Raw genomic sequence first — 23,555 nt, 5'->3', positions numbered from 1 at the left:
CAAATAGAAACAAAGACTGTAAAGACATGGTCACATGTCGTGTCTCAGTTCAGGGTCTGTATTCTTTGATAGATGTGCTTAAAGGCAGACAGCGCCATAGCAATGTGTTAGAGAATGTCCCATTTTAAGGCACCTTCAAATGAGTCCTACTTCTCTGGGTCTGTGAAGGAAGCATAGGGTGCATCCTTCACAGACCAGCATATCCTGAGATTCATGGCATGTCAATTAAAAAAAAGATGTCTCTCAAACTGACAAACAGCTGCAGACAGAAATGTAAAAATAAAATAAAAGGAGGCTTGAAACTAAAAACTATCTTTAAAAAAGCAAAGATTTAAAATAGATGTCAGGTAAGTGAGCTGGTTCCAGTGCAGCTGTCCAGGCTGTGTAGTAATGAAGGAGTAAGGGTGTGAACACCTTGAGAGGTAGTCAAGAAATCCTCCGCAGTCCTAAGTTGGCTGTCTTTCGTAGGATGTAGCCATCCATTTGGACACAGCTTTTTCTTCTGAGGTATTTGAAGCAGATGGTGCTTGCTACATCAGAAATGTCGACTCCATCCAACTTACTACTGATAAACAGGTAGAGAGGTGGAGTTACTAACAGCTAAAACCCACCTACCTGTCCCCCAAAGAGGCCACACCCCTCATTCTACCACCCTTTAGTCTTTAATCTCCTGTAAACTGGTTGTATGTTAATTCAGCCCGTACAGTTGTCATGATTAGAGAAATGAGCTATAGAGACCCAAACTGTTTTTGTACCAGGCTGTAAACAGGTTTATTTCTGCTGTAAAGTTGGACATTTTAACATTGAGCTCTATCGGGACTGACTCAGTGCAGGAGACAGCCTCTTGTGGACACTGGAGAAACTGCATTCTTTTTACACTTCTGAGTTAAGGCTGATTTATACTTCTGCGTCTCCCCTACGCAGCAGGGGCTGACGCAGACATGAGCCCCACATACTTGTGCATCGATGTGTCTGTGTCGCGCAGCAATTCTCCGCCGAAATGCCTGAGGGCAGCGCTGTCTCTCTGATAGCCGGCCGCCTGCTTCCGGTCCCGCTACGATCTCTGTTTACTTTTACACAGAGTTTCAGAGCATGTTATGTTAATCTACAGCTGATACATGTTGCTGTTTATCATACAGACATGATTACATGAAGAATAGAGAGGAGGAGATGAAATACATGGCCGATGTGCGGCGGATGCCCGGGATCCCGGAAGTGTTGTAAATGCGGGAAAGACAAAGCCGCCGAGCGGACCAATCACAGAGCTTGCGGTCCACGTCGGCTCTACGGGGAGTTACATTTTGGAGGAGGTGCACGTCAGCTACGTGCGTAGGCCTCGGCGTAGGTACGGGAGCTACGTGGACCCCCGGCGTAGGGTACGCCGTTGATTCAACGCAGAAGTATAAATCAGCCTTTAGCTTCATTTTTCCACTGGTTGATGAAAACCTGCTACAAGCCCTAACCAGCGTGTTGATAAAGTTTTTACAAAATCTGTTTGGCAAACAACAAAAAAACATTTCATAGGAGTTTGGTGTGTCACACATATCTGAAAGGTTTGATAAAAAAATACCCTGACTCTTCCGAAGCAACAGAGGACATTTTAAAAATCTAACATATCTGTTCAAGTTTCTTTCACATGAGCTCTTAAAAATGTGATAATCCTGTAAAAAGAGACTTGTGACTGTAGCAGTCCCTGGCTTTAATTAAACCACAGACTGTATATAAAGATGGATGACAGGGCAGCTCTCTTTAAGTGAAGTCAAGACAATCATAAACCCTGTCTCCTCCATGTTAACAGATAGGACATGGGTCAAACTCTTAATACCAAAATAAAAGTCAAATAAATGTTTGTCAAACCTGGTTTCTGTCAAAGTAGGTTCTTATCATGCTGATTTATGTCAGTTATCGATTTTCTGACTAGTTTAGTTTGAATTAGCTATTTGATGCTCTAAAAAGAGGGGGTATGATGTCATGATTGACAGCTCTGTTGACTAATGAGGCTCCTGCAGCGCTGTGTGCACTGGATTATCATAGTAGAGGAGGAACGGTGAGAGGAAACAAACACTAACACAAGAGTCATTGAACTTTCCATAACTGTGAGTGTCTAATTCAAGCCCACACAAGAATCTGTTCTGCTGTGGACTGGACCCACCTGAGGGAGCGACAACACTTTGGCAACGTGGGTTTGTTAGAGGAAGAGGCATCACCTGCTGAATGTGTGTGTGCGTGTGAGTGAGGACTCTGAATCTATGGTAGAAGTATGTTGGCTTCACTTTTTGTACAATGAGAGCAGGTGTTGTTACACCGTCCATCTTTACATACAGTCAATGAATCAGACCCTGACTGTTTTATACAAACATTTAAAGTCAGCTGTACAGCAGCTCCATCCTTTTTGTTTCTTCTCACTGTGTTTAGGTGAAAAGAGAGGAAACATGCAGATCTTTAGAGAAGTCAAAACAAACAGAAGTACCTTCGTCACAGCGTGTTGTCTCTGTGTCAGTCTCACAGACTGTAATTCACTTTCACACACCTTAAACACCCTTATCCTCAGTTGTTGTACCGTCTCTGTGGCTGCTTAGACGGAACCCCTGCTGTGCTGACTGACTGCCACCATGGTAACAGGTTCCTCTCAGGTGTAACTGTGTGTGTGTGTGTGTGTGTGTGTGTGTGTGTGTGTGTGTGTGTGTGTGTAGTAGTCAGATGGGGGTGTTGGGTAAATGTCCATTAGACCCCGTCAGAGCCCCGTTACAGGCAAGCCCCCCCGCCTGTCCACTGTGGAGGGCCTTCCCGTTGCGTTTGCTCCCACAGTGGCCCCTGAGGGCCTCCTGCTCCACAGGGGTCCTCCTGTCTCTGGGGGGGGTCCCTGCCTGGATGGTTGTACGGCTGCGGCAGCGCTGTCTGAAGACATACATCAGCACAGTGATGAGCAGGCTGACACATAGAACCAACAACACTGACACCACTACCAGCTCCTTCAAGTAACAGGGGCCCCGCAACGACATCAGGGGCCTTTCCCTCCCAAAGTCAGACCCTCTGAGTCCTGACTCCTCTGTCCACAGGGGGGAGTCTCTGTCCTGCTCTGTGGTGGGAGTCTGAGGGTCTGTGCTGGATTGCGTGGGCTCAATCTGTCCTTCTCCTGGTTCTGGTTCAGATTCGGTTCTCTGGGACCCCTCAGAGGTCAGCAGTCTGGGCCCCGCCCGGCCCCCGGCCTGTGTGATAGGGTGTGAGCTGGGTGGGGGGTTGCTGCTCTTCTGTTTGACGTGGTAGATGGCCATGGTCTGCTGGAAGCCGTTCTCCGTGGACAGGCACAGGTAGTGACCCAGCGTGGTGGGCGTGGCTACGAAGCTCAAGCTGCCGTCCTCCAGGTGCAGGTACAGGTCCGGGGACAGGCGGCTGTTTGGGCGCTCCCACTGCTGCTGGGACAGACGGGAGGACGGGGGACACTGCAGCCGGACAACTTCGTTCAGAGAGACGGAGACCAGCTCACCTGCAGGACACAAAGCTGACATACAGATTACATCATCACCAACACCTCCAAAACACCAAGACCCCCTCCTAAAAGCCCCCCAGAGACACAGATCATTCTAAGCCGCACATATGAACTCTGCAGAAATCTAAACTGACATTGTATCTATGAGTTCACAGTAAGAACACGTGAAGCAGTATCCTCGCTCTAAACGAGCAGCAGGAAGCAAACAGAGCGAGCGGGGAGGGGAAGCTGCTGTGATGATTAAAAACAGTCCGCTGCAGCAGAACAAGTGTTCAGATTCTCCTGAGGTTAGCTCCAGGGTGTTTCAGAGCAGATGAACATGTTTCAGTCAGCTGTTAGAGACATTAGAGATGTTGTAGTCAACTTAAAAAGATTCACAATGCAGGGTTAAGGATGGTAAGTAGCCCTGCAGGCTTGTCTGCATGATTTCATAAAGACTACTTTGTACACTGCGTTAAAGTTCTAAAGTCATGTTTCTCATGTGTGACCAGCAGTAGCAGCAGGAAGAGGTGCATCTTACCTGCATTATGTTTGTTGGGGCTGAATCTGGCTCTATGTGTGAGAGACACACTGCTGCACGCCTCCTCCACGTTCCCTCTGTCTATGTCCTGAACTCTAAGAAGGAAACACACAGCCAGTCAGAGAACTTCAGAGCAGATTTACTCATGATCCCTGGACCTGATGACACACGATCAACTACAGAAACATAGAAAACATCATTTGAAAAGTAGTATGCTGATAATGTCAGACAGCCATACTCACAGAGTGCTCTTTGAGGTTTTGACCTCCACACAGGACCTGCTGTTTGGGTCCCAGCCACAGAACGGGTCTCGAGCCAGAACACACTGAGGACAGGTCCAATACACAGAACAGTTCACCGTGGGGACCCTCACCACCCCCTCTGATGTGCCCACATAGATCACAGCCTGCAGAGACGGGAAAAAGAGACAGATCAGTGAGGTGGTTCACTTTGATGAGTCTCTGAGCTCTCTGTTAATGAACAGAGGGAATCACAGGTGAAACCTGAGTGATTCCATTCAGACATTGAGACCACAGAGCTTTGAAACATGCCCTGACATCTAAGTGTCTGTCACTAATTAGTGTCAGTGCGTGACATGTTACATTTTTACACGAAACAGTGCACTGATAATTCAAAGTTACTTTTTGTCTCCGTGCTCTGACAAACAGGAAACTCTCAAGTTCAAATAAGTTCCTCATACAAATACTTCAGACATCTCATCTTCAGTGTTTGATTTTCTACAAATGACAAACCAGGAATTACCACCCATCTAAGTTCTACTGTTTAAGAAACACTGAGTTTGACTTTCTCAATCTTCACCATCTCCATTTCTGGAACCAGAGGCAACCACATTAGAACAACAGCTTGCAGCTGTAGAGGAGCATAGGGTAAGTAAATGCTAAGTTATCAGCCAACGCTAGCACTTCCTTGGTTAACAAGGTTAACACATAACTCAAAAGAGCTGTGATATTAATTGGGATGCTGATTTCAGCAAGCAGGATTTATGTGAAACGTGGCATTGTTACTCACAACAAAACTGAAAGTAGACTCCTCTGAGTGTCTTTCAGAAACACAGAACTCTAACGGGGCGTTCACATCAGACGCAAATAAAATCATTCTGTATAACATGTAAAGTCAAAGTAAAGACATGAGTGGACATGTGTTCTTGTTCTGTGGCGCGAGCTACGTGGTTTGGGCAGGGCGATAGCACGATTCACGTGAATGAACTGAATTATACGCACAAATGAAATCACAAGAATTAAAAAATCTGAACACTAATCATTAACACCACGATAGTCAATCAGAGTGCAGATCTTCTGATGGTGCGTGATGTGAAAAACGGACCAGCGGAGATTCATTCATCGAGAATATATCGGACAAATCAAAATATTTCTGCTTCCCCGAAATTTGTGACACTACTTACTTTTTATGGAAACAGGAATAATCAGGAGCTTTCTTACAGGAAAGTGAGAGAGGAGGTCGGATCATCTGGTATATTGTGAAAACCTTTGTCTGTCACTTGTGTCCAGCTATCAGTTGTATTAGCAATTTAGCCCCCTTTAGTATAACCAGCTTCACCCTCAATGTAGTCGAGCTCAACCTTGTTTAATGATTAGAGAGTGGCGTTTAAAGGGAACATCTCCTCTCTCTAGAAAATTTGTGTCTTGGGCACCAGCATACACGTGATCTTGATGCGGGAATTGAGCGAGTGCACAAAACATTCTCGCCTTCGTATTTGCAGAAATATACTGATCATTTGCGTTTGGTGTGAAAGCAGAATAGGGAGACATTCTTAAGTCCTAGTTTGAATATTTATGTCTCAAAAAGCTAAAATAACTTCCGTTCATCCAAGTTCCACATTTCAGAGTCACTGAACAAAACCAGGTTAAATTAAGTTCACAGCAGCAGGAAGGCAAAGAGACAGACTTCCTTTGACTAACAGACAGTTTCATACTTCTCTGTTTCTCAAAAAAACCCAACATTTTTAAGGGAAGTGAAACTATCTGTGCCATCTTTCTGTTGCCACCAAGTCTGAGAACAGGATGTTACCCAGCAGCAGACAAGACCAAACATATGACAGTGAGAAAGCTGATTCTGGGTTTGTCATGGTTCAAGTGATACTAATACTTTTTTTGCAGGTGAATCCACTCACCTGTACATTTATGCTCATAAATGCTGATTCCTTTTCAGTATCAAATCATTACTGCTATGTTTTCTTCAGAGGCCAAATATATCTGGTAACTCAAAATGCCTCCCTTTAACAATAATAATTCAACACTTCACTTCACTGTCAGCTTGTTGTTTCCCTGACTTCACTTCTTCTGAACGTTTTGGAATACAGGATAAAGTTGTGCAGTGTGTTAACATGTTACACTTCTATATTTTAGATTTGAGGCCTTTACATCTGGTCAGACTCTGCAGCTGTACCTGAGGGATGGAGAGCTTCAGACTCTTGACGGGCTGCGGCTGCTCAAACACCTGAACCTCCTCTATGATGTGAGCCCCGCTCTGCAGCAGCACCGCTTTGTGCAGGTACCCAGACTCTGAAACACAGACAGCAACACAACACTGTGAAAAATAACTTTGCTCGCACACTCATATACATCTTACACTGCTGCTTTCATGCTGCCGGCAATCTGGCCGGGATATTGTGTCAAAAACTGAGCGATGTGCAAACAAATGTAAGGAGTTTAATGCAAGTTTTCGTCAGCTGAAAAGGTATGACATCAGTCCCGTGGCTCTACCAGCCTGATCACTTCTGTGCATGCCTTGGTCCAGCAGTTCAACATGTCAGCACTTCTGAAGCTGCTTTTTTGGCTTCACATCTTATCACAGGTGGAGATGAAGTCACGTCGTGCTCAGTTTTCTTTGTCTCTCTGAGTGTTTTCTAACTTTTAGACTGGTGAGCTAGTCTGAATTTGAATTTTCTGGTTAAACAATGAGGAAATGAGCCGCTACAGAACACGCCTCTCATTAACATGTCGGATATGCTCGACCAGTTAAGCATAGAACCTGCTGGCTGCAGGACACAACCTCTGATGACCTCAGGGCTCTGATTTAACAGATAAAAAAGCTGCTGCACACTTGGTGTTATAAGCAGGTTGTGATCTGCTTGGATATGTCTTTTTGAAGCCATGGAGTGTTTCAGTGAGACAGTCTCATACAGAGCAGGTGAGTTGGATTGTGTCAAACAGGGAGGGATTTATGCAGAATGAAGCTTAAGTGTGTGAATACTGAAAGTATGATACACCCGCTCACCTGTGAGTAGAAACAGCACAGTGTAGTCTCTGTGGTTCACAGCCTGAACTCTCTGCACACTCAGGTGACTGTATTTGTGCTCGGCTGAAACCATCGTCAGTCTCCTCCCCACCGGCCGCACACTGTCGTCTGCCAGGAAGTTCTCTTTTACGAAACGGAGGGCGTTATCTGACGCGTTGTGAAGACCACACTACAGAGAGGAAGATTGACAGTCAAACAAACATAGGTTCACAACTTTGTTTCTCGCATTAGAGATAAATCCTGAATGTTAGGATGTTAAGCCACACTGATCCACAAGGAAAAACGCAGGAAGGTAAATACAAACATATTCAAGTTTCCGATTATTAAACAGAGCAGATCTGTTGCAGCTTCATTCAAATCATTAAACACACCCATGCAACAAAATATAAACATCCTTAAAACCTGCAGGAAATACAACAACGAGCAATCAGCTCTTCAACCATTTGCACATAAGTTAGTATTCTTCAGAATAAGCACAAACACAAAGAACTCTATGGTACACCTGGTGCGTGGGGTCTTGCCGTGCAGCTTAAGTGTTGTTATTGTTTTCCACCCGACAAGTTTTATAAATAGCAAGTGAACTTGCACCCACATTAGCGCTCATGGGTGTGTTAGTGTTGAAATGAGGTGTGGTCCAGGTGGCCTGTTGCTTTCTTGGGGACATGGAAAGTGATTGTAACCTGGTCCAACCAAAACCTGGTCTAAAGTCTTAAGTCAATGTGTACTTGGTATTTAAAGGTCACAGTAGTGAGACAGTTAGATGTACACAAGAGTTCTGCTTTTTACACACAAACAGACGTGCACAGTGGCGCTCATACTCCTCACAAACTATCAGTGTTTGTGATGATAACTAGAGTTTTATTGGGACAGAGTGCTCGGAGATGCCAGTATTTCCAACTCTCATGTCCTTACATCATGATACTTCTTTTGGCATGGGGTTGATATAGCAGTGCCAGAAGACAGAGGACCCAGCCACCGCCAATCATCTCTCATCACATACCTGCTTCACCTCAGCCCTGCACGGGCCTGAAACCACAGCCTAACACATCACCAGGCTCCCCATCATGCAGGCTCTCTCAAATACTTGTAAAAACAGACACACAATTACACACTGACGCACAACTAAGGGGTAATTCTTTCACAATCCTCCACATAACTCTGTGTACCACCGACCATGGTTCCCACAGATATTAATAAAGACTTAACTGTATCCATCCAAGCACGTAGTACAGATTACAGTCAGCCAAAAAAGTGAATTCAGTTTTACAGCCAACCTTTCTAAAATGAAAATTTTACCGGATGCTAGTTGTCTTTGGATCCTGTCTGATACAGACCATGAGTCCTGAGTTGTAAATAATTACTGAAGTCAAGCTGCTGTGCCTCGTGTGTAACACTTCTGTTAATTCGGAAAGTCCCTTGTTGTCTCTGTTGTTCAGAGGGATTCTTTCAGTGGATATAACATCAATCCATGTATTGATGTCACTCACATGTGGTCTCTGTGTCTTTAGATGTACAATGAAAGGAAAGACATGAAACATGTAAGCTTGAGTCCGGTCCTGCCAGCAGGATCACCTGATTCTAATAGAGAATGAGAGCGGCTCTCTGATTGGTTAGATTCATCTTACGCCCTGAAGACACTTCCGAATAATAAAGGGACCTATTTGAACCTTGTTGCACCCTGCGCCTCACTCAGCACCCAGACTGTGAGCTACTTGACTAGAAAATTCATTGTGCACCATGCACTATAGATTGTTTAAATAGGGTCCATGGTGTCAAAGCAGGAAGTGGGTTTGAACCTAAACTAAACTATTTGCGTCACAATTCTCTAGTGTTGTTTTTTTAATATCTCCCTGTGAGCCTGAGTTTGAGCTCCTCTCCCCCTGAGTTTCTGTTTTTATGGAAAAAGTATAAAAAACAGCCTGAGATATAACAAGCTGCCAGTTTGAGTTAACTCTTAAAAACTGGAACATGAACTCAGCTTGTTAGAGTTTAAAAGTCTTTACTACATATTATCTTCTGTTTGCCAGCCCTGTGTTCTCCTTCAATCATTCAGAGTGGATTATTACCTCTCCTGGGTTGGCGACCTTCTCCTGAACCCGGGTGCTCCACTGTAACGTGTCCCGATTCAGGACTTTGTAGTTTCCAGAGAAAACTGATTTGATGTCACTGAGGCGGAACGAACACACGGCCGAGCGTCCCGAGTTTACAGACCTGGTTCATGGAAAAAAAAGAAAAAAAACAGGCATTAAAAGAATGAAAACTAAATCCACAAGATGAGACGGGACCCATGTACTCTGATCTGAAGATGAGAAAGGATCTATTGATTAACCAGCACGTCACCTGAGCAGGTGGTCCTCATGCTCTCATCCTGTTTTTGTTTCCCATGTTTCTAATGCTTCAACAAAATGTGTTTAAAAAATTGTTTTAGTGAATTTTTGTGGGTGGGTATGATTAAGAAACACTCTTGTATCCTTGCATTTTAAAAAAACATCCACATGTTGATGAATTTTTTTAGCATACACCCGCCAGCACATGAACTACATCAGGTCCTTAGAATAACAACCTGAGCCCTTCTGACGTTACAGCCTGTTTCCCTGCTGCAGGATCAACTCATCGATTGCAGGCAAACATTCTGCACCACTGCGTCATGTAGCTAAAGCACAGGTTTGATAAATCTCTTGTAACTGCTGCTGTATGGATGGATGGTGTATTAGCCGTGTAGCTCACTGACCACTGGGAGGTGAAGATGCCGTAGAAAAGCGTGTCGTCTGCAGGAGTGCCCTCTGCTGGTGGGAGGGTGTCGATGTCCTGGATGACGTTGTATGGCAGCTCGTTGTCAGCCTGACACAGCAGCTGAGCTTTGGCAAATGTGGTCCAGCGTCTCTGCAGAGTCCGCTGACCCCCGACATCACTCTGAAGCATGAGAGGAGGAGAAAACATCAGAGTGGCTGCTTCATCAGCGTGCCGTAACAACTCTGTGAACGACTGACTCAGGTTTTTGTAGTCCTGCCAGCCTAACATTTATCTTATCAAAGCTCTCCTCCTACTCTTCATTAACTCTCCTGGGAAAGATTTACAACCCTTCAGACCCAGCTACAAATGCACGATGAAACAGTGTTATTATTTATTCTGTTCAGTACACAACTCGCTCTCCTGAGATGTTTATCTGGAGTTTGTCTGAGTTTTGAGCTGAGTCAGATACATCTTTTTAAGCTGCAGACAGTTTCCACTCTGAGCTGCAGTGACAGAGAGAAATGTCCTGGAAGTTTTCCATCTGAGTCAGACACATCAAGTGGATTAGTCTGCCCTTTAACACACGTTCACCTTCGACAATCATCTGAGATGGTTAAAAGTATAAACCACCTTTCCTTTACCTGATCATATACATACAGTACGAGTATAATAAACTGCTCTGAATGCTTGATTATCTTTATGTTACAAGCTGAACACTGTAATGATCATTTTAACACAAATCTGCCTTGTGTTAATCTAGTGAATCCATGACTCACAGTATCACATCAGAATGAGTCTGTGAAGGACTCAGTGTGATGTTTACATGATGGAGGATGAAGCAGCAGAGACTGACAGTATGAAGACAGTTCTTACATGTGCAGACATCTCCACTGTTCTCATGTTTAAACTGTTCTCATTCTTCAGCCTCATGTTTTTAAAAGCTGTGTTACATGTCGCTCATCTTCATCGCCTTGCAGATCGTTCAAAGTAAATCTTCCTGATATTTCTTGTTGCTTTCTCACATCAACTCACCCTGACTTATTGGGGACATTTTCCAAGGGGTTGGCAGGAAAAAGTCGAGTGAAGTTGGGGGTAAGAATTTGGATTGTTTGCGTTCACACACGCTCAAACGTTTCTGTAAGTTTTCAGGAGTTTCTTGCAAACTGCTCGAAGCGTACTCTCACCATGCAGATCTGAGAGACTCGAGAGACGATGAATTTGTCGATGAAGTCGTACTCTCGTCCCACTTCACTGAAGAAGAAGTAGATCTTCTCCTCATCAGGAATAAACGTGGAGCTGATGAAGGTCGGGTCTAAAGTGAACATATGGAGAAGATATCAGAGATGTTACTTTGTGGAAATGAGTGTGAGGGATCCAAAAACAGCACCATGAAAAACAGACTGAGATTAAAATCATATGTTGTGTTCTCACTGTGTCTGAGTCTGTGGTCGCTCATTTTGTAAGAAGGAATAACAGGAGAACACTCTGAAGGGGCACAGGGGGCACATATACTGTGTGTTGATCTGACTGAGCCGAGGAACTCCACACTCACCCTCGAGCCATCCCAACGTGTCGTCCAGCTTCAGGTCGACTCGTTGGCCCTCGCTCAGGTGTCTGGAGATCACAGGTCTGTTTCCTCTGTAGTCTGCGACCGTCCCTGTGTACAGCTCTCCGTCTGATGGAGGAGAGAAGAGTACAAATGTGTTTGCCTTAACTCCTTATTAAGGTCTTAACTTTGACAGCCCCAGGAAAAGGTTTCAGCATCACATCCTCACCCACGATGATGGCGGTGTTTCGCTGGTATGGGTCGTACGGGCAGCGACCTCTGCCTTCATCAGGCTTCAGGCTCATCGCTAACGTCTCTGAGTTCTGCACGGTTTGAGAAGACAAATGTCAGATTCATATCAAACTAAACTAAGCCAAAAGGAGAAATCTGCTGTCAACAACCTCTAAAAGCAAACATGTCACAGTCATGAATCAGTCTACACGTGGGTGCAAACAAACTTACGATGTAGGTGCAGCGTGGACTGAAGGCAAACGTCCCACAGGCGTAGATGTGGCTGCTGTTCAAGAACTGCAGGACTCGGATAAAGTTTGGACAGTCGGACTATGAAAAGAAGGAAAGGGTTATGTAACTTTAGAGAAATTGAAAGTTCAGCTAACAGTGTCTGCAGCAGGACCTTCAGACTCAACACTAATATTTGCACATCAGACTCACACGAACAAAAGAGCATGAGGGACTCCTCTCAGAGTTCTACATCAATCTTTCAAATACAAGAGGAGGAGTTTCTCTTTGCTTTTCTCTCCTCATTAAAACAGAGGTAGACTAGTTTAACAGAGTTATGCAATTTCACGAGAAGCACACTTTCCACAGAAACTGAAGTTACACAAACAACACCCAGTGATAAAGCAGACACAGATCCTTCCTCAGCTCTTACTGTTTTTTGAACATCAGCGTAGCATCATATGTACACTGTCCGTATCTCACTGGATCCAGTGAAAGCTAATGTCTTGTAGGAAGGTATGCTGTAAACATTTGTTTACTTATTTTGATCGGCTGAGCTAGCTGCATTTGACAGGGTTCCCACTCTTTTCCAGAGATCATTTTCCGGGACATTTTCATTGAGGATCAAGCTGGTATGACAGTCTAAATTTAGTTCCTAATTTAGTTCCTAAATAGTCTAATATGTTCCTCTCAGTGGAAGTCTACATTGAAAGACATGTAGTCTATGGCTATCAATGAAATCATCTCTTACATACTTAAAAATTATGGCAAATTGATAATAGAATAATGCAACCACAGATGTACAGCACTTCACTTTATTAGTGCAACCAAGTAACAATGATGGCAACATCTCAGCTTTCTCTTTTCTCAAAAAATATAAAATGAGCTAAGAAAAAAACAAAAGAGCCTGCAAAAGAATCAGGAAGCTGCCTTACTGAAATAATTAAATAATAATAATGATCAGAGGATCAGTGCATTAATGACCTAAATAGAACTGAATGACAAAAATGGCCACAAATGTTTCTCAACTCAACTCAAACTCAAAATATACCTGCTTAATCCTGATATTCATCCTGCTAAGTGGTCGATATAAAACAAAGCAAATGTCACGTTTTTTTATTTGAGTTACCGGAAACTCTGAAAAAATCTCACCGGTGTAAAGACGCACTCTGTACTTGAAGATCTCTCAGAGATTTAAAAAAGTGTAAACTGTCTTCCTGCATGGCGATGTCTATTATGATCAGCGATGTCTACAGGACATCGGGAGTTTGCACTCCTGCTAGCTAGAGCAGGGGTTCTCAAACTTTTTGCAGCCAGGGACCCCTTACAGGTGAGAAAATTGTCCAAGGCCCCCTTATAATTGTAACACAGATTAAGCACATTAGTGTTGTGTCATGATCAAAAGCTGCGGCTCTGAGAGACGATGCTTTATAGTGAATCAGAAGAGCCGGCTCGCATCGAGAGAGAGCCGACTCCCAGTTTTTTCCTTTCGCTGCTTAGCTCTCTCAGTGTTCAGCCCCAGCTCTGCTAACAGCAAAACTTTGTTTTGATTGGTCAGCATGTCAGCATGGCGGCCAATCACATGTGAGGATATAGGATTCAGGTGATGGAGGGGAGGCTGTGTGTCCTGGCTACGTCTGTTCCTTCAGACAGAGTCTTCTTGAAGACCGGGCAAATACTCACTGAAAGGAGAAATTGGATCAACCCAACCAAGCTGAGGACATTAATAATGTTTGCTTGAGTTGGTTCTGGTTCTGTTTGCTTGAGTTTGGTTCTGATTCTGTTTGCTTGAGTTTGGTTCTGGTTCTGTTTGCTTGAGTTTGGTTCTGGATCTGTTTGCTTGAGTTCGGTTCTGGTTCGGTTCTGGTATAGTTCTGGTATGGTTCTGGTATGGTTCTGGTTCGGTTTGGTTCTGGTTTGGTTCTGGTTCGGTTTTGGTTCGGTTCTGGTACGGTTTTGGTTCGGTTCGGTTCTGGTTCAGTTCTGGTACGGTTCCGGTTCGGGTCTGGTTTGGTTCTGGTTGGGTTTGCTTGAGTTTGGTTCGGTTCTGGTTCAGTTCTGGTACGGTTCTGGTACGGGTCTGGTATGGTTCTGGTTCGGTTCTGGTTCGGTTTTGGTTCGGTTCGGGTACAGTTTTGGTTCGGTTCTGGTTCAGTTCTGGTACGGTTCTGGTTCGGTTCTGGTTCGGGTCTGCTTCGGGTTCGGTTCTGGTTCGGTTTGCTTGAGTTTGGTTCGGTTCTGGTTCAGTTCTGGTACGGTTCTGGTTCGGGTCTGGTATGGTTCCGATTCTGTTCGGTTCTGGTTCTGTTTTGGTAAGGTTCTGGTTCGGTTCTGGTTCAGATCTGGTAAGGTTCTGATTCGGTTCGGTTCTGGTTCAGTTCTGGTACGGTTCTGGTCTGGTTCGGGTCTGGTTCGGGACTGGTTCGGTTCTGGTTGGGTTTGCTTGAGTTTGGTTCCGGTTCTGTTTGCTTAAATTTAGTTCTGGTTCTAACCCTAACCCTAACCCTAACCCGAACCCTGTCCCTAACCCTAACCCTAATCCTAATCATAACCCTAACCCTAATCCTAATCCTAATCCTAACCCTAATCCTAATCATAACCCTAACCCTAATCCTAATCATAACCCTAACCCTAATCCTAACCCTAATCATAACCCTAACCCTAATCATAACCCTAACCCTAATCATAACCCTAACCATAATCCTAACCCTAATCATAACCCTAACCCTAATCATAACCCTAACCCTAATCATAACCCTAACCATAATCCTAACCCTAATCATAACCCTAACCCTAATCATAACCCTAACCCTAATCCTAACCCTAATCATAACCCTCACCCTAACCCTAATCCTAACCCTAATCATAACCCTAATCATAACACTAACCCTAATCATAACCCTAACCCTAATCCTAATCCTGATCGTAACCCTAATCCTAATCATAACCCTAATCCTAACCCGAACCCTAATCCTAACCCTAATCCTAACCATAACCCTAATCCTAACCCTAATCCTGACCCTAACCCTAATCCTAAACCTAATCATAACCCTAATACTAATCATAACCCTCACCCTAACCCTAATCCTAACCCTAATCCTAATCCTGACCCTAACCATAACCCTAAACCTAATCATAACCCTAACCCTAATCCTAATCCTAACCCTAATCCTAATCCTAATCATAACCCTAATCCTAACCCTAACCCTAACCCTAACCCTAATCATAATCCTAACCCTAATCATAACCCTAACCCTAATCCTAACCCTAATCCTAATCCTAATCATAACCCTAATCCTAACCCTAACCCTAACCCTAATCATAACCCTAATCCTAACCCTAACCCTAACCCTAACCCTAATCATAACCCTAACCCTAACCCTAACCCTAACCCTAATCATAACCCTAACCCTAATCCTAACCCTAATCCTGACCCTAACCCTAATCCTAAACCTAATCATAACCCTAACCCTAATCCTAATCATAACCCTAATCCTAACCCTAACCCTAATCCTGACCCTAACCCTAATCATAACCCTAATCATAACCCTAACCCTAGGATCAGGGTGAGAATGGTGTTGTAACAGAATAAATGCACAGAATTGGGCAATTATAAATCTTCTCATAAAAAACACAGTATGTAAAAGGGTTTTCAACACAAACCATTAGTTTTTGCAAAGTTAAGGTAAAATATACGGCTACAAAAGATCCGAAATAAATTATTTGGGAGTCAAGTTAAAAGAGCCGGCTCTCTGAAAAGAGCCAAACTTCCCATCACTAAAGCACATGCTTACTACCATTTGCACTCTTAGTTTCCCTTGGAACTATTTGTATTGTAAAACATATCAATGTAAATACTTCAGACCTGTACCATAGTGATAAACAGATAACACTTCAATTTGAATCAAGTAAATACCACTTGTATACTTTAAAACAGAGGGTCATTTCATTCCTTGTGGACTCAACATGACAGCATTTATACTTTTCAAGTAATTGATCTTAAACGCTTTCAGAAAATTAACAGTAGCAAGACTTGCGTATCCCTTCGAGCCACCAAATGGTATCAATGGTAACAATGGTGTATGTTGTTTTGTAATGACAGCACAATTTTATAATTTATTAGAAATGTATTCAAATTATTTCACGGACCCCCACGCTATGGTTCACGGACCCCACTATAACTTAAATATAAGACTCTTTGAATCAAAAGAGCACTCTACAAGGTTCATGTACCATAAAACATAAACAATATACCCCCGTTTTCTGTGAATGCATGATTATGAAGTGAAGGAGAAAAGATTTGAAAAAAGTTGTGCAGTGTTGCTGTCTTTTCCAGCACAGCGTGCACTCAACATTCAATGAATGGGGATGTGTTTTGTTAATCGGGTCAGGTCGCACGCAGCCATGTTGGAATAAATTTCCAGGACTATATGTGATTTTCCAGGACATTTTACTTTTTCTCCCATTTTCCAGGTGTTTTCCAGTACTGGAAAACTGGTCAACTGTTTTCCAGGTTTTCCAGGACGCGTGGGAACCCTGATTTGAGAGTGTGTGTCTCTTTCTGAGCACACAGTGGAGAGCTTAGTGTGCGAGGGACCTAATGTGGATCCCTGAGGTACACCACATCAAATTCGGTTTCTTTTGGCTCATGATGTTAACATCAACATGTTTCTGAACATTTTGACAGAGCCAGGCATAAAATGAACTTAAAAGCAATGTAAATATTTTTTTTAAGTATATTGTATGCTCAACTGGGTCAAACTGTTAAAAGATCTTAAAATATAAGGTGCTTTTCGACCAGAAGAAGCAAGAATTTCCAGGATCTTCTCTTCAAGGAACTAAATGGTTCCTGTGGCCTATTGTTGTCAGTGTTTTCACTGCAGCCTGAAGTCCCTCAGGGATCCACATTAGGACCAATAATGTTTGACTTATATGAATACATTTCTTCAGTTAGGACACTGAAATGTATCTGCTTTGAGGCGCTCCATATACAGAGGCTATAGCCCTCGAGGTCTCAGGTTCGATTCCAGCATCGTGTCACTTCGGTGTAATGTTTATGCAGCCTAGAAAAAAAGTAGTATTTGCTGCATGTCCTCCCCCACACTCTGCTCCTCACATTTCCTGTATGTGAGTATGTGCTTCCTGCAGACCTCACCAATCTTTGTCTCAGAATGAGACTCAAGGGCTCTTTTAAAGGCTTAATATTGTTTTAAATAAAGACGTCATCTCTTTATAAAGTAAAATAACTTTTGCTTGTTTTGGTGATTTCTTGTTAGTATTACTCCATAAATATCTTTTTAAGTGTGGTACTTATAAAAGTCATTTACAGGTTTCTATCACATCCACACATGCACACTTTACAATCTTTGATTGGGTGGAGCAGAGAAACTAAACTCAAACGAAGCTAAATACTCAGCTGGGTGACGTGAGAGAGGCTGGAGGAGAGTAAATCTGGGATTAGCTTTAGGATTCTGCAGAATGAGTTACATAGTGAAAATTTGGGGTCTGGAAATGATACAAATATAGATTCTTACATGATATTTCTTTAAACTTAGAGTACATGGTGCTTATATGTTGCTGTAATCCTTGTTAATAAAACATAGCTCCACTTTCCTGGTTTCCTGAATTTCATGATATCACAGTATTTAAAAATCTCTACAAACTAACTACTCACCAGTTTCTTCCCCTTCATGGAGCATTGTTCCAGGTCTTTATCTGACGGACTCCAGTCCAGCTGAAAGAGAAGAAGGCAGACAAGGTGTGGTTTGTTCAGGTTAAAGCATCAGCAACATGAAGCAGTGTTGATTTTGTTAATTTTTTGTACTTCAGCTGCTGATTTTTGAGCGTTTTAAAGTGTTTATGAGGTTATTTAAGAATACTGCATGATAGGTCAACCCACCTTGCTCCTCAGTGTGATAGCATCCTCATTGCTAACATCCAAAGCTAACACAGCGTCGCGGGCTCCCACATACAGCACGTCTCCGTCATGGCTGAGCAGCAGGGTGGTGGTGTTACTGACGTCGAGGCTGCTGAAGCGGGTGAGGAGTCTGCCGGGACTGCCTGTTAGTTCACACATCAGAAAACACTCAAGTCAGGATTTCTGTTTCATTAGCACCAACAATAATTAACACCCTGAGCCCTCAGATAATACATCGCAGGAAAACAACAATGTGCAAAAACACAACGCAGAAATGACTACATCTGTACGTGCAATAACTGGTTTGTATCTTTTCATTTGACTGGACACTTCCTGAGTATTTTTTTTATTATATTTGTGCTGATTTTGTTGCTCCTCTATCTTCAACACTCTATAGAGATGACTGTTAGAGAAACAACACAGACTGCTGACTCAGTTTAACCTTCAGTAACAAGATGAATCACAACAGGTGTGATCTCTGCTCACCCAGACTGAAGGAGACTCTGGGGGTCGGTCCGGCCTCAGATGGACTCAGGAAGTTCAGCAGGACCAGAGAGAGGCTCAGCAGGCTGAGGAACCCCATCACTGCAGACCTCAGTTACATTTAGGGTCAGAGGTCAGAGGTCAGGGGGGGGTCACTGAGTCTGATGTTTGGCCACAGTGTCAGAGACGTGAAGGGAGGAGGGGAGGGATCGTAGCTGGAGCCACATGATCTGGAGCCTACGGCCGACCATCACTGGATCTGAGACACACACACACAAGAGAAAAAAAGCAGCATTAATAATCGGTGAGTCTGAACCAAGCAACAGACTCCGTCTCAAAATATGAAGCCCATGCGGAAGAGTTATAAACTGCAGTTCATGGAGAATTCGCTTGAGGCTGGCTGCAGAAACACCGGAAACCACATACACACCCATTCAAAGAAGACGATCTTTGCAGCAGAAATAAACATGTTTACAGCCTGGTTCAAAAAAACGGTTTAGGTCTGAATAACTAATTTATCTCTCGGCACACACTGTACAGGGGGTCAACTTTTTTTATAACGCGACAGTTCAGAAGATATTAAGATTACGAGTTTTGCCCATTTAAGGACATGACTGACTTGATTGACAGGTGGGAACACTGTAGCTGTTGGTGAGGAGGCTCAAAGGCCGCCTCTTTATCTCACACTCGCTCGACAGCACTTTGGTTGAGTTCAGTATTTCCAATATAGCTCCCACCGACTATTGGCCTCAAAACAACACTCAGGGACAGATGAGTGATGTCATGGATACTACGTCCATTAATTATACAGTCTATGGTCTGAACTATGGACTGTATAAAGTGGGACTCAGGCAGCAGCATGGTTTGGTCTGAAACCTCCATCATGCTCACACAAAGAGGAAATCTGAGGCTCTACTTATCATGTGAACTTCCTCCTAAGTGCTGCATGTGCAGCTGAAAATGCAAAGCTACCTTCAGCAATGTCCCTGTGTATGTGCTGTTTGTTTGTTTTTCAGCAAGATGATAAAATACTGAACAGATCCGGCCAAGAAGGAGCCCATTAAATTCTGGATCAGGTTCAGCATACCGAGAAGAAAAAATGACCTCTGGGGAAACAGGATTTAGTGAGATGTTTTTAAAGAGAAGCTGCATGTTCACGATGTTTAGTATGTACGGGGAGAAGTAACACTGATACAGCAATGTTTCAATCACACGTCACAACCTGAGCAGGAAACACAGAGAGTAAAACTTTACATTTTAGCCTCGAGATCATACTTCACTGACAAACAAACTCAAACAGAAAACAACCACTCACAGGATAAACTGTTGGATTCAGCTGATCCTTTGGGAGAGGTCCAAAGTCTGTGCATGACAGTGAAGGAGCATGAATGTTTTCTGCTCTTCACAAATGTCTGTGAAGTATGTGAAATATTTCCAGTTTAGAATAACAAATGCACCGCTGAGATGCTGAAGCTTCAGCAAAGAAGACGCACATTTCAACTTCATCTTCTGATGATATATTATTTACACATACATAAATATTATATCAACAGATTAGCTTCATATACCACAGAGCAATCATTCCTGTTGGAGGTCCGAGCTCTCTGTTACTCCTTTTCCACCAACGCAAACCGGGTTCTGGTTCTGGGCTGGCGCTGGCGCTGGTTCAGAGCTGGTTCAACTCGCGAACCAACACGGCTACTGGCTTACTCACTACTCAACATATGGCTTCTAGGCCAGCATTGTATAAGTTGAGTTCTCATTTTGTTGTTTACAGAGTTGTCTGCAATCGAGGATGCTGAGGTGGACGTGACGCTGCTTTGACCGAGAGCTCACCCTCAAGCTGAAACGCTTGAGGGCAGTGCGGTCTCTCTGAAAGCCGGTCGCCTGCTTCCGCCCCGCTCCGATCTCTGTTTGCTTTTCCTCAGCGATTCAGAGCGTGTTATGTTAATCTACAGCTGATACATGTTGCTGTTTATCATACAGACATGATTACATGAAGAATAGAGAGGAGGAGATGAAATACACGGCCAATGTCCGGGATACCGGAAGTGATATAAATGCGGGAAACACAATGTCGCAGAGCGGACTAATCACAGGGCTTGCGGTCCGCTTCGATTCTACGACTAGTTACCGTCTATGGTAGTTACATTTTGGAGGAGCTGGACTGAGCTGGACGAGTTCATGGAGCAGCTTTGGTAGGCTTTAGATATCAAGCAGCATGAGACCAACAACACACAGAGGTCCATCGTACACCTGACCCTTCAAGCCAACTCAGGGCCCTCCCTTCCCAGAGAGGAGACTTGCTAAACAGCTGCTGCTCTGTGGGTTTTTCTCCAGGTAGCTCCGGTTTTATCCCACACAAAAAAATCTAATAAATTTGTGAAAAAATATATGAAAAATATATGTTCTATCTTATGTTTGGATTTCTGTATTTGTCACACTGTTGTCTGCATAGAGAGTCTGATGTGTTATAGAATCAAATGTGTTTGCAGAGTGTGTTTGAACATGGTCTCTGAGGCCTCAACATCTCTCTCGAGTGGCATTGATATTGTTGCATGTTTCCTCACAAGGAAGGAGGAAATGTTTGCACGCATGACTAGTGCAGTGCAATCAAACACAGCAACAAGGACAAAAAGACAAAACTGTCCTTTCATTTCATTGCAGAATAAAAAGATGATTATGCTTTTGTGGTTTCAGACCCACCCTCAGGAATCAACTCCCACAATCCATCAGATCTGCCTTCAGAAACTTTGGAGTGGTTCAAGCAACACCTAAAAGCTCATCAGTACAGAAGATAAATCATGTAACTCTCATGTGAATCCTATATTTTCCCTGTTTCTAATTTATGTGTGTACTTTTCCTCCTGATTTTGTTTTTTAAATTGTGAAGCGCTCTGTAACTGAGAGTTTGATTCACCGAAGGTTTAAGCAGCTTCAGCACCCGATAAATTTGTGCAAATGAGTCAAAAAGACACCTTCTAATTCACAAAGAACACACAGAGGGTTACATGCACCACATCACAAACTGTACTGTAGAACAAACCGTTTTTGAGGTATCTAAATGAACAATTTCGCTTTCTTTTGGGACATAGGCACCTTCTATGCTAATATCTTCTAATTCACCCACACTGACGCCATCAGACGCACACAGTTAGAGGGATTTTTTTACCTTCTGGTGAGAGTTGAACAAATCTGCGCTACAGCATTTCATTAAGGATGTTACACCAAAACATTTCCATCTTTGGATGGCCTAAAAATAATATATCTGTACATTAACTCTGTTAATGTTACTGTGACATTACTTGTACTACTATAATCAAGGGTTTAAGCAGTTTGGGGCAATTATGTGCACATTTTTCCAGTAGTGCAGAGATGCTCTATAGCTGTGGTACACAACAAGCAGCTCTTGAAGACCTGCTCGGGGAGGAAGCTCAGTTATAAACTGTGAGGGTTGCATTAACTTTCATGAAATAACGTCTCAATAAACCGATGAAGTGTCCCATCCTTATTCAACTCATCTGTTTGTGAACAGATTTTAATTCCAACAGATGAGAGCTCACAGCTGTGTGCAGCAGAAGGTGGAGATGCTGACAGCTCATCTCCACAATCAGATGCATAACAAGAGTAAAGTGCACAGAGCTGCAAAAAGTTGCAGGAGTTTTTGTGCTTGACTATCAATACTCAAGCATACATTGATCAAACTGCTTTGAAAACTGGACCTCGAGACTGTGCAGACAGCGGGAGAAAGTGATCCTCTTCTGCTACATGTTACAGCCTCAACTATATAAACACGTCTGTGCAGAAGAATAGACTTTTGCTAGAACAAATACATCCATTCAAAAAAACAGACAGACTAAAAATCAGGTTATTATCTCATTTATTAAAATATAAATATAAATGATTTGTAACTTTATTTGTATCAGCTCAGAGGAAATCATCCAGCGTCCTTTTATTTACTCAGATTGAACTGCAGGATATTAGCATGTAGCTCTCCTGCTGGGGCAACAACACATGCATCCTGCACACGCTGCATGCCTGACACATACAAACAGGTAACTCTTCTGACACACTTCTGTGATGCATTATGAAAGTTGAAACACATTTCATTCTAATGCAGTCCAGATCAGCATCCTCAGCACGCAGACTCACTCCAACATGTGTCTGTGCTCTCCTGATTAGCTTCTTTGTGTCTATTTGTACTTCACTTTTAAGCTCTGTGTGCACGTTACAGCAGACCTGCGCAGTGGAACATTATCTGAGCTGTTTGTTCAGTTTGAAAAGTCAAATCTGATGAAACACGTGGTGTCCAAAGTTCAGCGCTCATCCTGCAGCTAACACCAGAAAAACACACTTAAACACTCCATTGTAACACGTTAGAGCCCGTTGTTTCAGCTGCACTGTGCACTCTATCACCAACACACCGAGCTGACCTGCTGCATGTTTCAGGAGGAGACATTTTCTGGTTGTGCAACAGGACAAACATCGAGCCGTCATTTCATCACTGTGAGACTAACAGACTTGTAGCTGCTGTTAACAATGAGAAACAGATAAAGTGATCTTACATGTATGCAGATTGTCTCTTCCCTGTGCTCCTGCTGGACTTACTCCGCTGTTTTCCGCCCTTCTCTCTCCGCTCCGGACTAACTCTCCTCTGAGAAGAGAAACGTGACCCGGTGAAGAGAAACCGCTGACCGAGGTTCAGCCTTTACTATCATAACAAAGCCTCAGGCCCCCCTCCTCCTTCTCTCCCCTTCCCCCTCCCTCTCCTCCCATCAGGAGGTGCAGCAGGCTGCAGGTTCCCCCTGCAGGCTGTCAGACACATTACAGCCAGCAGACCTCAATCTGTTCATCCCTCCTCCGGGGTTGGAAGTCACGTGAAAGCTTCCCTCCAAACATCTGCTGCCGCACGGTTTCTGTTCAGATGTCCATAATCTATGGTGTGCATGAAAGCATTAACACAGCGTGTGCACTGACCATGCTTTAGTGTGCAAACTATGACCATCTGCCTGGAAAGATCTGCCACCTGTGGATCCCTGACGGGCAGGGGGTACTGCTCAAATACTCAAATACCAAAGAGGTGAAACACATCTGGTGGTAAAAGGTAAAAACACTGAATAAAAAGGTTC

At 43.5% G+C, this 23,555-nt stretch overlaps 1 protein-coding gene across 2 annotated transcripts; it reads right to left on the bottom strand.

Annotated features, from left to right (window-relative positions):
• Positions 1–744: 744 nt before the first annotated feature.
• sema4ab (sema domain, immunoglobulin domain (Ig), transmembrane domain (TM) and short cytoplasmic domain, (semaphorin) 4Ab) lies at positions 745–23,188 on the bottom strand. 2 transcript variants are annotated; one of them, XM_034705192.1, is made up of 15 exons: positions 22,992–23,188; positions 18,431–18,686; positions 17,927–18,087; positions 17,702–17,761; positions 12,031–12,129; positions 11,798–11,891; positions 11,575–11,697; positions 11,207–11,334; positions 10,021–10,202; positions 9,356–9,500; positions 7,269–7,458; positions 6,438–6,553; positions 4,253–4,416; positions 4,011–4,105; positions 745–3,487 (listed from the first exon to the last, which is right to left on the bottom strand). In XM_034705192.1, exons 2-15 carry the CDS (start codon positions 18,525–18,527, stop codon positions 2,697–2,699), a joined length of 2,445 nt encoding a protein of 814 aa, XP_034561083.1. In that variant the 5' UTR covers positions 18,528–18,686; positions 22,992–23,188; the 3' UTR covers positions 745–2,696. The 2 variants fall into 2 exon arrangements, with proteins under 2 accessions (XP_034561083.1, XP_034561082.1); XM_034705191.1 differs by having other exon boundaries at positions 745–3,502; positions 22,992–23,176.
• Positions 23,189–23,555: the final 367 nt, after the last annotated feature.

The sequence above is a fragment of the Notolabrus celidotus genome, chromosome 16 (assembly GCF_009762535.1).
Source record: "Notolabrus celidotus isolate fNotCel1 chromosome 16, fNotCel1.pri, whole genome shotgun sequence".
NCBI lineage: Eukaryota > Metazoa > Chordata > Actinopteri > Labriformes > Labridae > Notolabrus > Notolabrus celidotus.
This window is presented reverse-complemented; position numbering and strand designations above follow the sequence as displayed.